This window comes from Leptinotarsa decemlineata, unplaced genomic scaffold (assembly GCF_025532065.1).
Source record: "Leptinotarsa decemlineata unplaced genomic scaffold, Ldec_3_MD MMD2_tig00026316_RagTag_RagTag, whole genome shotgun sequence".
Taxonomy (NCBI): Eukaryota; Metazoa; Arthropoda; class Insecta; order Coleoptera; family Chrysomelidae; genus Leptinotarsa; species Leptinotarsa decemlineata.
The window spans coordinates 2,052,710-2,070,886 of NW_027412685.1; the positions used below are offsets into that span (position 1 = coordinate 2,052,710).

Below are 18,177 nucleotides of genomic sequence, written 5' to 3' on the forward strand. Positions count from 1 at the left end.
CAATTCCAGTCATTCGGGCACATCGCTCAACACTTTCTTGCACAGACAAACTAGGGTGATCGTGTTTTATGCAATCATATACATTTAAAATTATAACTTTTTCGCAAACAGATAGCGGAGAATTTTTTACACTTCTTTTCTTTGGAGTAAATGTCCCCATTTTATAACTTTTTCACTATTTCTATATCACAATATCACTGTACGTTTAATTGGTGTAGTAACAATTACTATTATAACTCGAATGTTTAAGACACCATTACAATATATTTAAACCCTTTTTCTTAATTACCTGGGTTTAATAGGTATTGCATGATTGGTGGGCAGGGTCAAAAAGGGATTATTATAATGACATGGCACCTCGGAACTAAGTGTTAACCCTTTTTTGAGAAATCATGCTCAAGTATATGAACCCAAATTGCATATTAAATAAGTTTACAAGAACCACTAAAATTAATCTTAATCTTTTTTTAAGAAATTTTACTTACCTAAATACATGTAGGTACTTAGTTTTAGACCAAATTACTTCCCAAAAATGGCCTTTTATTATTATCTATGTCTGTAATTTTTAATTTACTTTAATTATTAAGTCTAATAATCCTAAGATTTGCCTACGCCCATGGACGACAACGAAATTCAGGCAAATTTTATGACACTTCATGATTTATTACTCTACACTCTTTTGAAATAGACTATAATATGATGTTCTTCCTATCAGCAAAACACTAGCGACCGCTCCGGCCCCGCACGGATGCAATGCTGATACTAAATATAAATTCACCCAGCGGAAATATAAGGGCATGTTGAAATAATGATGAAAAAGTAACTTTATTTCATGAATGCGACGTTTTCTTCCGCGGCTGGCTCCCCAGTTGAAGCACCCCTTTTATCCCCTGTGGGGGATCCCCAGTTGGAATATTTAAATATTCTTTTTTATTGCACATCTACAACATAAAACAAACCTACATACAAAATTTCAGCCTCCGAAAATATAGCGGGTCGGAGAAACAGTGATGAAAAGGTAATTTTTATATGTAAACGCGCAATTGGAATATTTGAAAATCTTTCCTTAGGGGCTGGTCAAATATTATGTATGGACTATAGGCTGCGGGTGGTTGTAATAAATATGATTGAGTAAATATTTGAACGGTTTCTTATCGCACATCTGAAATGAATCCACACAGAAAATTTCAGCCTACCAAAATATAGCGGTATGGAGGAACAGTGATCGAAAGTTCATTTTCATAAGTAAACGCGTCCCTTTTAACCCCCCCTCGGGGGGGCAGTTGGAATATTTGAAAATTCTGTCTTATTGCACATCTCAAATTCAAGAAGCACGTATATAACAAATTTTACCTTCCTAGGACTTACAAGTACGGAGAAACAGAGATGAATGAGTGTTAACTGACTTTCGAATTTATAAGAAAGATAAGATATATATATATATATATATATATATATATATATATATATATATATATATATATATATATATATATATATATTTCATCTCTAGGTATATATATATATTTCATCTCTATAGGTACACATGGTATACATAAGACAGGTCAATATAAAAAAACATAAAAGCTGAAAATCGAAGATAATTGTAGAAACTTATAAAAATACAGTCACATTCATTTTAAAAGTTTTTTATGATTTAAAAATTCACTAAGTGAATAAAAATTGATTTCCAATAAAAATATCTTCAATTGTTTTTTAAACTTTTTGTGATCGGGAATACCTTTAATTTTTCCTGGAAGGTGGTTGAAAGCCATTGCTCCGGCATATCTTGGCGATTTTTTGTATTTCGTAAGATTACATTTCCTAAGATGAATTTCATGGTTTTGTCTAGTGGGGTAATCGTGTATTTCGTGAGATCTAGTGAACGATGACAAATTTGAGTGGACGTAAGACAGTAATTTATAAAGATAGATACCAAATATCGTCAGAATTTTATTTTTAAAGAAGACTTTTTCTCTACATGATTCGTTGTATTTTAGATCGAAGATTAATCTAACAAATCTTTTTTGGATAACAAAAACTCTTTCTACTTCCACTGATTGTCCCCAAACCATTATGTTCACACACAGAGTTGAATATACGAGAGAGTAATATAAATCTAGCAAATACTATTTATTGAAGTTATTTTTCAGAATGGCAAACGCAAAGAATGTTTTACCGAGTTTTTTGCAGAAGAATTCGATATGTTTTTTGAAGTCAAGTTTGCTGTCTAGTTGTGTTCCTAAAAATTTTGTAAGAGGTGAGGTTGCCAAGGAAACCGAATCTATATTTAGATTCAAGTCATTAGACTTACCCATCTTGCTCATGAATTCAACGCAAACTGCTTTAGACATATTGTTAATGAGATGATTTTTTTGGCACCATGCTGTGAAGTTGTTAATTACATGGGTTAATTTTTATTTTAGGAGGGATACGTTTTGCGCTATTACCATGATACTTGTATCGTTGGCATACATGAATGGCTTACCATGTTCAATGAAACGGGGCAAGTCATTAACATAAAGAAGGAAAATAAGAGGTCCCATTATTCTTCCCTGCGGCGTACCGATTTCGGTCTGCCGTTCTTCTGAGCACGTCTTATTTATCTTTAGTTCAATTATTCTTTCAGTCATGTATGAATGAATCCAACTGTTGATGGGTCCTCGTATGCCTATTTTACATAATTTTTTACACAAGAATTTAGGATTTATGGGTTCGAAGGCTCGTGTGAGGTCAAAAAAGATACCACAAACATGTAGTCTATCATTTAAACTTTCATGAATATATTGTATCATTTTGGCCGAGACAGTCTCGATCGAGAAATCCCGACGAAATCCATATCGAGAAAAAACATAATTTGTTCATATACGGCTTTTTCTCACTTTGGAGAATGAGTTCAAGACGCATATCTTGAATTCTGATTCGTGTTTTCATTTTCCTTTCCAAATTTTCAGAAAAAAGTAAAGAATTCAAGTCAACTTGTATTCAAGACACGTTAATTTTTCTAATTAATGGCTATAATGAATTTTCAAACTCCATGATATGCAATCGAAAGTGATTCATTTCGACATAACCTCAATCCATTCAACGATAAAGGTTTTGTGTCCTGGTCGATTCGATGAATCGTTTCATATAATAAGAATGTTGTTGCAAAATGTTTGTAAAGTCTTTCAGATTCTTTCAAGGAAGTGTGGTATACAGATTTTAATACACTCATAATGAAATATTGTTACAGTTTATTTTCATGAATCTAAGTGAGAATGTCTTTGGAACGATTCGTTGAATGTTTTTCAACTTCTCTTCAACTTACTACGTTTTGCATTTTTATTTTTCAGGTCGACAAAAAAATTAAATGACATACTCCTTCAACGAATTCAAGTAACACTTTATTGTGATATCAGCCCTGTATTCAGTTCATACTTATACTACTTATGCATTCCATTGATAATTAAAAATAATTGAATAAATAATTAAATATAATTATAATTTAAATTACAGGTGCTCTGGAGAAAACAGTGAACACTGTCGAAACTTTGACAGATATAAAAGTTTTCTTCATATTGAGCCCAAACGTAACTGACTGACAAACTTTGAAATTCATACACAAAACTCTGATGAGAGATGAATACACTATAAGGAAAGATCGACTTTCGACTGAGAGATTTTCCAACGCGAATGGTGGCATCTTCTGAGTTCAGAGGTCTATCTTATAGCTTCCAAGACTGGAGGTATAATGGTGTGCCCGTGGACTGTAATGATATGCCAGTTGGAAAATATTGAAGAAAATAAGTAATTCATAGATATTAATCATCATTTCTATCATTTCCATGTGAAATTTATGTTGAAATCGTAAGAGAGCTCCTTTTACCGTCTCCTCAAATCAGCGTGCAAAACGACATATAAATTGAAGACGAGTTTTGCAGCAAGAGAGTGAAACTGCTTCTAATCAACACCGTTCTACCACCTATCATTTTGTATTCCTCCACTATATACCTGGTGCAAGTGCGTAGCGACATACAGAAGCAGTATCCAGACGTTCATGAACGCATGCTTACGAGCTGCCGTAAACGCTTCAAGATACATGCCTAACATTTGTATCTACTAGGACCTGGACCTTAACATCCACTATGTAGACGAAGACATGAGAGAACACGACGAAAACGTATTTGAAAGAATACGAACACACGCCAGTCCAGTCCTACATGAAGCGCTCGACAGGGATGATCCCAATATTTCCAATACCAATTGGAACAGCAAAAAATAATATGCCGACATAGGCGTCGGCATATTATTTTTCAGTGGTAGTTTTTCAGTTACTTATTCTAACAATCATAGCAATTGATCACCCCATGAAAAAGTTATCTCAACTGAATTTTTCCACCATGGGTATTTATGAAAAACTTCGAAATTTAAGGTAGTTAATTTCCGAGTCAAAAACTCTAAAATACAATGAAAACACAAATAATCACACCGAATTCTCGTCAAACATATATTTACAAAATAATAGAGGCCAACAAAATTGTTAGAAAAATTAAAATTTTTCTTCGCTACATTCGGATGAGGTGGAATCATCATCGAGTTGAATAACGATCGGATTTATGGAACTTTGCACATAATATTTGTTCTCTTCTTTTATAACGTGGGCCACACAGTTCTTCCACACATCACTATCACCTATTTCATTCACCACTCGCCTTATATTGTCAAGCACTACAGCATTCAAAGTCAGTGACTGATTACATTTCCGCAAGGTTTCTTTCATTGTGGCTCAAACCATTTCAATTGGATTGAACAAACAATAGTATGATAGTATGGAGGCAAACATAAGAAAATATGACCACGTGTTTCACACATCGAATCAATAATATACTCTTTTTTGAAATTACGTTGTTTTATGGTCGCCAGTAATACCTTTTTCGTTGGAATATTTTCGGGTATTTCCATGTCATGATTTCGCATGAAATCAACAATATATGCTTTTTTGTGTTATTGTTTGGTATTGTTGTCAATAATCGAGAATGATACGAAGCGTTATCCATTACAATTACCGAGTTTGGAGGAATATTTGGGAGAAGCTGCTCACTGAACCAGGTTTCGAATAAAGCCGCAGTCATATCTTCGTGGTAATCAGCAGACGTTAGGTACGAAACCACTTTCATTCCCGGCATGCAAAATTATAACACGTTTTCCCCTTGAAGAAAGTGTGTTCAAAGCACAATACTTGGTTTCGTCTACCCAGCCATATTTGACAACATCATGGGTGTCAAACCAAGTTTTTGTCGAGGTAGATTATATGTCTTCTGGATTCTCGGTAGCTTTTCATTCGCCTCAAATATTCTTGTTGGAGTTGAACAATGCGTGTCGATTCCATTATGACCATCCGTTTGTTCAATTTTTTATATTTGAAACCACAAGACAATAAGACACCTCGTAGAGTTTCTAAAGATTTGTAATTGTAATCGGTATAGTCGAGTAATTTATACCAAATCATTTTCAAGGTTGGTACTTCATTTTTTTTGGTATATACCATAAATTGTTCGCCGAATCACATCTTTTGTAGCACCATCAACGTTTGCGAATTTTTTATTCGTTTGTTTTCGTTTCATTGCATGGTCAATGACATCCCCTATTTTGACTCGAAGAACTGTCGAATGAGATAGTTTCGTTAACTCGCATATTCTATTCACAATAGCATTCTGTGAAGTGTGACAGTTTTCTTCATGAATATTCAAAATTACTCGCTGAACTTGAACATGTAAGTACTTATTTTCAAATTCCGGATCCCTGTCGATTGACACAGATTCCTCACACGTAATGTTATCATTTGTTTCAAAAGGTCTCCAGAAAGCCATATCTATTGTTGACAAATTAGTTTGTTTATTTAGGTATATAAACAGCTAACCCTTGTCTTCAGATTCAGTATCAATTTGCTTCTCCTGAAGATGCTAACCTTGTTAGTGAAACGTGCGTCCAGTGCAAAAATATCAATTTGGTGTTAGGGTACTTGATCTCAAGAAAAAGTATTCAAAAATCGGTTTGCAAAACCACTTACTACCTCACCTAACCCCACGAACAGACGGCATTGATAAAGAAATATTGTGAAACGACAAAAAATTAGTTTTCAGCCAGTCCAGCTAGCCGAGCCTTTCTGGACAACTAGGCGACTAGGCAAGAAATGTTTATGACTGTACTCATCTTTTTATTGCCGTTCCAATTGGAAATGGATAGACTATACCAGCGGTCCGCAACCTTTTTGATATTGCGACCCCAAAATAAAAAAAAAAGTTATGAGCGACCCCAGAAAAAAAATCACTAAATTAACAAGTGCAAAGGTTGATTCAGGTAACGAAATTAAGGTAAACTTCAATTATTCTCCATGTTTTACTTAGCTCTTTTTATTTCGTAAATTATGTTGAAGATTTTATTTATTTTGGAAAGTAATATTAGAGCAAACTAGAAAATATGCATTTAACATAATATTTATGATGGCATTAAATGAGATAAGCAATTATTTCAACATTTTATTTAAGAAAAAAATAGATACATATACCTCAAATCAGGTTCTACGTTAAGTCTGGAGCAATATTTTGTTTTTATAGCAGTCAATGTGGGGAAAGCTGTCTCGCACAGGTATGTAGATGCGAATAGCAGCAATTTCAGCAGAGATGCTTTGTATGACAGTGAATATTCCTTTTCCATCATTACCCAGAATTTGGATAGATCCGTGGTTTTGAAAATAGATCGAAGGCTTTCATTGGACAATAAATCGATCAGCTGCTCCTTTTCTTTTAAGTTCATCTTCACAGTGTTAAGATCACAAGTGAATGGATTAATTATCCATTGGTCGCCGTGTGACGTATCTGGGAATCGTATTACCAAGTCTTGCTTAAGGTTTGTAAGATGCATGATGATTTTGGTTTTAATTTCTTCTTCGAGCTTTATATTGCTTTCTTCAGAAAATTTCTCAAACATGCGAACATCTCGTAGTTTTCAGCACTGATTTCGTCTATCCACAACCTTATTTTCCTACAAAAAGCTTTTATTTTGTTAGACAAAATCAATACATTCGTACTTTTTCCTTACAACGATTGATTTAAATCATTAAGTTTTTCAAAAATGTCCGAAAGATAGCCAACTGTTGCCAGCCAATTTTCATTCAAGAAATATTCCGCTAGCTTTGGTTCCCGTTCAAGTAGAGATATTCTTGCATGATCGAAACCATTTTCATTGCAGCTGGCAAAATGAGCATCTCGCCAAATGTTGTGAGGTTTTTTAGTTTTGACAATCAAAAAGGAAACCCCGAAAGATGCTTGTAACGCTTTTTAGTTAACTGTTGTGTATTTTCGGAAATTAATCTGCTGTGACGTTAGTTTGGCGGCATGTCATTGAAAATGAGATTCATCTCTATTCTTTACCTGTGGATGCTTAGTTTCTAGGTGCCTTTTCAATTTGGCCGGCTTTATGCTCTCGTTTGCCAAAACCTCCGAACAAACAACGCACTGTGGACGTTCTTCAAAATTCAACACTGTACATTTAAAACCAAACTGGATGTACGATTCTTTAAAAATGCGTTGACGCTTCCCAGTTGTCTCCAATGTACCTGTTGCTTTTTTAGTTGAAGTTGAAGCGTCACTCTCTGTATCGATTTGTATGGTAGATGTGGCTGTTGAACGTGAAATGGCTCTACAATCATCGCTGTTATGACTAATAGTTATAGTAGTGGAACTAGATGTTGCTCTGCTGTCATCGATAGTAATAACACTACTAGTACTTGAAGTGGCGGCATTGTTTTCACGACTCATATTACTCGTAACAGTAGTTGTCATTGTAGAATATGAGGCGACACTGTTGTCAAGAACTACGTGTTTAATTCTTTTGTTTTGTGATGCGTTATCAGGACTTCCGCCACATGTATCTTTAGATGTGCGTTTTATTAGCCACTTATCCATTATTAACTGCAATAATAAATACGTATGAAAAAATAAAAAATTCTGGTTTCGATATTCAACCCACGCGTCCAACATGGCCGCGCCGCGTTGACGCAGTGAGTGAGTGCACAGTCATCCACGAGAACACTAATTTTCTAAAAAAACTTTCTACGGAAGTTATTTTTCGTGTTTTGAAATCAATTTAGTACCTATAAATATAGAGGTATGTATTTGCAATCGACAAAGCGGCGATGCGTACGCACGTGCGGATAGAACTGACTGAACAGACAGACTGGCTGGACTGAACGAAGGAAGAGAAATCGGGGTGGGGGCGCGGGAGCGGTCGTAATTATTTTCGATTCATTGTGTAATTGTGTAAGTAAAGAGAGGTTATATTTTACGCATAAACCTTAATAAAACTCGATAAGTACAGGACCTTGTTGACTTTTTTGACGACCCCATAAATACCCCAGGGTTGCGGACCGCAGGACTATACACACACTTTCTTACAGATACACACATATAGTTCGCGACCGATAGACACTTGTCTCAAGGTTAAGGGGATCCCCATGCAAACATTACACACAGTGAAATCATGATAAATCAAAATCAACAGACAACGAGAGTGAAAGCACCTTAAGGCTGACTTTCGACCGGTCAGATATCAACTTTGCGTGAAGTGCCCATCAGCAGATTGAGGTTCACTCAGGAATAAGTGGGGATGGATGGACGAGATCCTAGCTTCTGCACACAGTAACCGTGTGAGGAAGATTCTATCTTAGGGCACTTCACTCCGGGAAGGGGGCAGCAAGAGAACTCGTTAGTTGACACGACAAGGGTAATCCGAAAGAAAACGAAATTATCAGAGAAGAATACAACGACTGTGCCATTATTACTTGGCAGTACATGGGTCAATCTTCCTCACTGCGATTTCAGAAACTACATCTAGTGATGGACACTGGTGTCAATAGCTGCTATACCGAATTTCTATCATTGTCATTTTTCAATGAACTGTGGAGAGTGTAAAAAAAACATAATGCAGACTATATTTATGAGTGGCCGGACAGAAGGGTGAGGTTATTCCATACAAATCATCTGCAGATTATTTGGCAGTTGTTCTTATCGGTCCGAGTATTCTCGTCGTACTGGATTTTCGAAAAGTTGTTGTCCAAATATAATTAATCGTCATAGTTTCTCATCTTCGGTTAAAATTATTCATTGATTCCAGATGATTCAGAAATTGATTGGTTGTGAAAACCTGACCAGTGGAAAAGAAGTTGGGTGTACTCGGAACTTCTCAGAACTCACTGTATATTCTGCCACAGCTGATTTATCCTTTTGTCACAGTCTGCAGTCTTCCTTGTGATCCATAGACTTTGTTCTGACGGAACGCTTGGTTTTACAAATATATACTTTACCACAGGTGATATGGTATTTTACAAGAAGGCGACAGACCCTGTCGGTTACTTTTGAAATGAAGGGTTGAAAAGCTTTTGCTGTTGCGTTGTTGTACGTCGAGAACGCTTGGACCTACTCAGCATAAGGAACAAACTAAGCTGATCAAACCTTTCAAACATCCTTCTGTTAATTGATCTCTGAAGATGCCATTCACTGGCGCTAACGAAATGAAAGGAAGAAATTCAAGCAGATGACGATATAAAATCCCGAAATCATGAAAAGTTCCAAAAAATGGTTGCAAGAACTTGATTTTCTACAAATGTTCAGTTAAGAAGAATAATTGTTTGAAAAAATACCCTATTACAGTATCGTAGCTGAATTATGTGCTACCGTCGAAGTAATTGAGAAAGCTGAAATAAAACAAAATTTTCATTTTTCATTCAATTCGATAAATGTGTTTGATATTTTTCGTTGGGTCAAACCCAAAGATGTTTGTTTAACTGTCTAGACTTAATGTTGAAGAATAATAAGGATTAACTGATTTTTGATTTATAACGTTTCACATTAGAATATTGATATTATAATTGAAATGATAAATAAGTAATTTAAATTGTTTCATACAACCAGATTATACCTTAATATTATGAAAAAAATTGATGCGAGAGAAAAAACGTTCTCAATTAGAAAACAAGACTTGTCTCATACTTCTATAAGCTAGCATTAGCCTCCGTAGTGTATGTCATTCCATGTAGCCGTTCCTTCACGGTGAAAAACTATATTTGATAAATCAATTAAAAAATTATTCGTCTCAAAGGAGCAGAATATATACTTCTTCGCCTAGAAGGTAGTCTAGTGGAAACTTTACTATTAGGAAACGACTTTGAAAGAGCTGCTGCTTCTAAGACTGCTCTAATCATGCCCCTCAATTGTTTATTTTCCTTCTCGAGAAGCTTCTTTTCGTCTTTAATTTCCAGAAAGTCGACTTCTACTTTATTATAGGAAATCCAGAAACCTTCCAAGTCTTTCAATGATTCAAAACACCGTTCCAAAATGCTCTTTGATTTGTCTTCAAGAGATACAGAAGAATCAGACGATGATGGCGATGAGCTTTTGGAATGAGGTTTTGCTTGTAACACGATATTTTGAATAGTTGTCACATTGTTAGGTTCCGGAGTTGGAGTATTTGGAATTGTCTTCTGCGGCGATAGAATCCTTTCAGCAATTGACGTTTTGGGCCTTTGGCGATCTTCTGATGGAGCAGATCTTGATTTTGATTTGGCATAATCTGAAAACATATTGTTATATTACTTTACATCAAATGAAAATGTTATAGTGACATGTAGTATTGAGGAACGTTTATTTTTGTAAATGGAAATTTGATTGACAAAACTGTATCTCAAGCAAGAGAAGCAGCAAGGTTATTTGAACTACTTTCAATTAGGAACATTTTTGATCTGCCTAGAGATTTTGTATTGTATTGTCTTCATTATTCCAAGAATCTTTTTTTTAATAGGGATCATCAAGAAAACACAAGTATCAATATGAATAGTGTATATTAAGTTTGTGAATAGGTATTAGAAACTAAAATGAAAATGGAGAAAATATATGATGATTTTCAAACAAGACTCAACCTCTAACGGAAGCAAGAAACTCTTTGGAAGGTTCGAAATAGATGAACATTTCAACCTAGCAGACCACTGTTATAATATTCATGCAGTCATTGTTCACTGTGGTTCTGGCGTTGAATGTGGTCATTATTACGCCTTGGTCAAAGAAGAAACGGACAGATTTAAGTTTGACGATAGTCGTGTCACGAAGTGTTCTGGCGATGCATTGAATTTATTGGAGCCTCTGGAGACACCCTACATTTTGTTTTATGAGAGAGAGGACATTGTTGGATCAAGATCTTCAGATGATGTGGTGCTGCAGGTTTTTCCGGGTTTTCCTGCAGCTGAAAAAGCAAATGCGCCACTGGAATCAATGAAGTCGCCCCGGAGCGCCAATTAATTTTTAATGTTGTATTTATTTTATTTTTATCGTTGTCTTAAAATTGTGTATGTTGTAAATAGGGTATATATATGTAAATAATTAAATGAGAAAACAAGTGAAATAATTCATATGAGCAAACAGTCAAATGTGAAATTCTACATATTTAATATAATCTCAGATTTTGACTTCATTTCCTTGATTTCCGTTTCATTTCCTTTTGAAGCAACAAAAAATGCAACAGTAGCGAAATGTGTTGACTTTCTAATTTGAAAGGTCAAATATTACTATGCTTCCTTCGGTAAAGAATGTGTTGAAAAAAAATTGAACCCGTTCATTACAGAATAAGCTCATTGTAACTGATTTAGTTGGTCTTCTACTTATGTAGAATTTATTCAATTAGTAGTAAACGTTTTAAAATGGACGACACTGTTAGTTTTTTCTGCACTGGTAGTTTTTGTTGAATCTAGTTGTCGCAGATCAAAACGTAGATACTTGGCCACTGTCACTTCTTCACGAATTATTATTCTGTCATCCTTCTTCACTGTGTTTCAACATGGTTTATTCTACTGATGAAAGAATAGCAATTGTTGCAGCCTATCATCGAAATAATGAATGTGCTAAAGCTGCTGCAAGAATTTATAATTTGGAACTAGGTGGAGGTCATTTTGAACACTTGAATGTGTTGTCATTGATATTACTTTTGTTGATTTCCTCAATAAAATGAGCGACAGCGAATTTCCTGTTTTTTTTTAATAGAAAGTTCAACATTAAATTTCTCAAGAACGAATGAACCAATTCCGAAAAAATTACAGAAGTAATAAAGGGCCGCAAGACCTTTCAAATGATGTATCACTCAACCCCTATGCCATTGAGAAAATAGGGGGGGTAGTTGCTGACCGCAGGGGGTAAAGTTTCGGGTATGATTGGTATATCAGAATTAGTTATCATTCATATTTCTTTGAAATATTTGATTACACGTCTTTTTCTGACTTATAGTGGGGGTCAAGTTTTCGTTGGAACGCCCTGTATACCATGACACAGTAGAATAAATATTCATTGGGATATGGAGCTACAAAAATACATGACATTATAACGAACAAAACTCTTGAAACTACTTAATACATTTTTTTTTGTAAATGTTTCGCACAAAGATTCATTGGAGTTCAAAAAATAATAATTTGTAAGCCTCTTAAAATAAATTAAATGAAGATATAAATTCGTCAATACCCGGTATGTTACTTGAGTGATCTTCAAAGACTTTTGAACCATCAACAGATATTTCCGGCATCGTTTTTTTCATGTCATCAGATTCCATTTCAGGCGGACTTTCCTCTCCACTATTTAGAAACTCGCGTGTTTTTGGTATCCACTTAACAAGTTTTTCCCTATCAGTTTCAAACTTTTTACAAGTTTCAGCTAGGTTGGTGATGTGTTGTCCTTTCTGGTTCAAATTTTCTAAATATTTCAATGATTTGGCAGATATATCGGTGAGGAGTTTCATCTGTTTCTCATCGGTTTGAAGATCCAACTGAAGATTTCTGCGAATGTTCAAGAAATGCTTGTTCAGGATTTTCAGTTGAAGTTCAAGGTAATTGATTTTACCTTCCTGAGCATGTTGCACTATAGCGTATTCTTTTTTTGAGTTATCTATCGCAATCTGCAAAAAAACAATTCTGTAGAGTTTGCCGCAATAAATGGATATCGAGAAAAAGGGACCTACAAAGTGAACAGCTAAATCATCCTATCTGATACTTTCGAATCGTGAATATACAATATTCAGGGACTTCAGTGCGGTGAATACTTTCAAATTGATAATTTAGAATATAATTTCATAAACTACACCTCTCGACTTGATCTCCACAAACTTTATTTGTTTTATTTATTCATTATTTATTCATTTGAATTCAAATCACTGTTGAAGAAGCTACTGTGTTAGCGAATCATGTCGTGATATATTTTTCAAATAAAGTTTGTGGAGATCAAATCGTGAGGTGTAGTTTATGAAATTACTATGGATCTTCATCAAGTAACGGCCGAATCAATCAGAAAATGATCACATTAATGGTTGGGAAAGAAAGTGTTTGGCTTTCTACTTCCCCATCTTGATACAAAAAAATGTGAGACTCTTCCACAGAAAGGAAAGACGCAATCAATTTCAAAAAATTAAGCCTATTCAAAGATGTGTAGATCATGCAAAGAAGTAACTTCCAAACACAAAATGGAAGAAAAAGCTCTCTCGAAACAGCTAACCCAGATTCGGTACTGAACAGCTAATAAGACAATTGATTTACAGCGATATGTTACCAGTGAGACTGATAGTGTTTCATGTACGTGAAATTTTACCTTTCATTCACTATATTGTGTAGATATCCTGTAACACAATTGTGACAAGGGATGGTTATCTTTATTCCATCATCTAACTCTTTTACTACCTATAGTTTTAAAGTAGATGCAGATGAAAATAAGTCCACACTGTATGAATAAACAGATCCTAAAAAAAGATAACCAAATGAAGTGAAAGCAAAGATTGTTTGTTTCAAATAATTTCCACCGGTAGAAAAAAAGTATATTACTAATTGAACTGTCATGGTACTTAGGTTTCTCTAAAATAAGTTTCGAATGTCTAAACAACAAAAATCAGACAAAATTTACATCTCAATTATTTCCTGGACGTCCATACCCCGAACGATATAAAACCAGTTTTAATTATTTTATCTCGCGTTCCCCCTTCATAGTGAAATGATGAGGTATAAACAATTTAATAAACCTGTCAGTGCATCTGTTGAGAATTTTCATGAGAAGTTTCCAAGAATTTCTATTACACACATTGGAAATGGATATAGACTTCATTTCACAATATAATCGTAAATTTGAAAATGATCGCTTTGAGATTAATTTTTTTAACTAACATCGACTATTTATTGATTGTTCATCTCACATTACTAACGGCAGAAAAAGAGATACAATATTTTATTTCGGTATCGTTCAGTTGCGCTTTCTATACAAACATGCTATTTTACTATCAGTTTCAAATAACACCAGGGCTTCAGCAAATGAATCGTTAGAGGTGGATTAGGAAAGTTTTTCTGAATGCTCTGTTTTCTCATCTATTATACCTACCTATAACTACCCAATACAAATGAAAACTTGAATTCATAATTGTCGCGAAAGTAAAAAATAATTTGTTTTTTTTGTATGTGATAATGTGTTGTTTTTCATCACTACATATTATAAAATAAAGACTCCCGCTGCGTCTGTCTATCCGAACCAACGAACTATTTTCCATATAGTTTTCACTTGTAGATAATAATGATAATAAGCAGGGATGGCCACTAACACCCTTGGCCTTTGGTGAGTTGCGCCCCCACTTACTCGAGCAACTGGTGCAAAACCGAACCGGCAGCCCAGGCGAACCCGGAAACGAGAACACTATTCTCCCTCCGGTGCCGGCCGTGAGTCCACAGGGCTAACCACCCGGTGAACCCAAGACTTGGTTCCTAGTAATCGAGAAAGGAGCTCCCACACTCGACCCGCTCGGAGGGGTTAAAGGCAAGGCGGTAGGGCCCATAACGATGATTTGCCTACCGATAACAACCCTGGCAATGACAACGGATGCTTTGAGTGGACCATGAGCTAAGAGATAGCCTTATGCATTGCTACGAGAGAAGTGAGCCCGCAAGAAGAGGATACATGGTGAGAATGCATGCTCTGTCGTGTGAGGCACATCCGCAGCATGGCTGATATGCATTACGTTTACGGTCTGTCGCAGAGGAATGGGTTAGAAGCTTCTAGAAGATATGCTGAAATGTATCCTCAACGGCAGCATCCTTCACAGAGAATATTTGCTCGACTTCATCAACGATTACGAGAATATGGTTCATTCGACAAAAGAACGCAGGATTGTGGTCGCCATCAAGAAGTACGAACACCACAGCTTGAGGAAGCAGTACTTAATTTGATTGAAGAACAACCTACTACCAGTACTAGAAAGATTGCTTTCCAGCTAAATGTTGATCATATGACGGTATTTCGAATTTTAAAGGAACAACTGCTATACCCTTACCATCAGCAACGAGTACATGCACTGTTATCGCGAGACTTTCCGAACCGTCTTAAATTTTGCAATTGGATGCTGGAAATGATTAGAAGAAATTGTGACTTTCTGAAGACGATAGAATTCACAGACGAATGTAGTTTTTCTCGGGACAAAATCATTAATTTCCATAATTGCCACATATGAGCTGTTGAAAACCCTCACGCTAGTGTCAAAACTAACCATCAAGAACAGTTTTCTCTTAACGTGTGACTCGGAGTTATTGGGGATGATTTGATTGGGCCTCATCTTCTACCTCCTCGATTAAATGGTGAGGCATACGTTCAATTTTTAAGAGAAGTGCATCCAGTACTGCTGGAGAAAGTTTCTTTGGGCGTCAGAAGGGATATGTTTCTCATGCATGATGGGGCTCCCGCCCATTTCAGTCAAGTAGCACGTCAGCATTTGACTGAAACATATGCAAATCAGTGAATAGGTCGAGGAGGACCACAGAACTGGCCCGCTCGATCCATGGGTCTCAATCCTCTCGATTTCTCTATTTGGGGTCATTTACAGCATTTGATTTATCGAACTCCTGTTCGCGATGTAGAGGACTTAAGAAACTGTATCAGAAAAAAAATATATATACCGGGTGTCCCACATTTTATGTGACAGGCAATATCTGGTTTGTTGAAGGAGATACACAAAAATGTTTCATACAAAAGTTTTAGGAGTTCATGAGAGCTATATTTTGATATTTTTAAATATACAGGGTGTTTGATGTAGGTGCTACAGACCAAAATTCCATTTTTTAAAATAGAACCCCCTGTATATCATTACATATTCAGATGCTACGTCAAATTCTGATATCATTTCATGTTTGGTTTTTGAAATTCGGTTACGGCGTTGTTGAGTTATTACACTTTTCCTTAAATATAAAGTTTCAAAAAAACTTATTTACTCGTACACGAATCCAGTCTATATCTTTTATTAAATTGAACTAGACTACTACTGAATACAAACCATTATTCTCACCTCTACGATACGATATCGATATCAGTTGAATATAATATTGAAATTCTTGAGGGTGAATTGCTTTATATTGCATAATTTCATCAAGTAGCTTATGCTTGTTGATGCCATAGTAACAAATGTTGTTGAATTGTATCTACTTGTCAGTTCGATTCAGTGATTCTTTGCAAAACAGTAACTGTGTTCTTTGTGCAAAAACTCCAGTATGCCTTTCGCGTTTAGTCCAAGTGATTGCATTGATATGTTATTAATTTTTGGGGAATGTCAGAAAAACTGCCGTCAAGCACAACGTCTATACCAAGAACGTTTTCCAGACAGACCCATTCCGCCATGAATGACTTTTTCGAGAGTTGTAGAAAAATTGCGAACTGGGTCATTTCCTTCTACTATAAAGCATCGTCATCATACGAGATCTGTTAGAACTGAAGATTTAGAGATCAATGTGTTGGCTTATATTATTATTCATCCACATGTTTCTATCCGTACTCTTGCAGAAGAAGTCGGTGTGAGTAAATCTAATGTACAGAGAATTCTGAAAGAAAATAAATACCACCCATTCAAAATTCAGTTGGTACAAGGTTTGAAACCCACGGACTTGCTTGTATTCAGGTAATATTATATGAAAGTCCTAACATATTCAGTCAAATTTTGTGGAGCGATGAATCGCGATTCCACAATAATGGAGTTGTGAATCGACATTCACAGTCACTATTGGTCTCAAGAAAATCCCCACTGGGTCCGCGAAAGTAATTTTCAAACTACTTGGGGTATTAATGTATGGTGTGGATTGTTCAATGGCCGCATCATAGGACCTTACTTTTTCAATGAAAATCTCAATGGATTGAGATATTTACATTTTCTAGAAAATGATTTGATCTAGTTGATGGAAGATATTCCCATAGCAGAACGACAAGGAATTTGGTGGCAACAAGATGGTGCTTCTCCTCACAATTCACAGGTTGTTACTGAATATCTGGATAGAACGTACCCAAATAGATGGATTGGTAATAAGGGTCCAATTCGGTGACCGGCTCGTTCCCCAGATTTATCACCGCTTGATTTTTTCCCATGGGGTTATTCAAAAGATATTGTTTTCACTACTCCCCCTTTGAATGTGGATTCTCTGAAAATGAAAATTCGACTAGCGTGCAGTGATATTACGCCTGATATTATAAGAGCGACTTGTACGAGAGAAGTGATTCGACGTTTCGAAGCCTGTATAATATCTAATGGGCATCACTTTGAACAATTTTTATGACTTATTTCTAGGTACCTACCATTCTTATGAAATGATTTATCAAGTTATGTTATTTACATTGTTATTAATTAAAGATTTGTTTTCGAATACACCTCTTTCAATTTCGCAATTGTTTCATATTCAAAATGATTCATGACTGAATTCCACAACTCAAAATTGAAACCAGTATTTCGAACACCCAAAATTTTGATTAATTTTCATGTGATCTGATGCAGAGAGAATAATTGTATGAGATATTTTAAAAAATAATAGTCGTTCTCAAGACTTTACATTTTAAGCAATAACTCAACAACGCCGTAACCGAATTTCAAAAACCAAACATGAAATAATATCAGAATTTAACGTAGCATGTGAATATGTAATGATATACAGGGCGTTCTATTTGAAAAAATGGAATTTTGGTCTGTAGCACCTACACCAAACACCCTGTATATTTAAAAGTTATATCAAAATATAGCTCTCATGAACTCCTAAAACTTTTGTATGAAACATTTTTGTGTATCTCCTTCAACAAACCAGATATTGCCTGTCACATAAAA

General features: G+C 35.4%; 1 protein-coding gene across 1 annotated transcript in view; it reads right to left on the minus strand.

The window, feature by feature from the left end:
* Window positions 1-9,880: 9,880 nt before the first annotated feature.
* The window catches only part of LOC111509496 (dynein regulatory complex subunit 2), a 67,030-nt gene continuing 58,733 nt past the window's right edge, over window positions 9,881-18,177 (minus strand). The window contains exons 5-6 of the mRNA XM_023165255.2: window positions 12,543-12,972; window positions 9,881-10,611 (exon numbers count right to left, since the gene is read on the minus strand). Coding sequence (XP_023021023.2) covers window positions 10,118-10,611; window positions 12,543-12,972 — 924 coding nt within the window. The 3' untranslated portion in view covers window positions 9,881-10,117. The remainder of the gene's footprint in view (window positions 10,612-12,542; window positions 12,973-18,177) is intronic.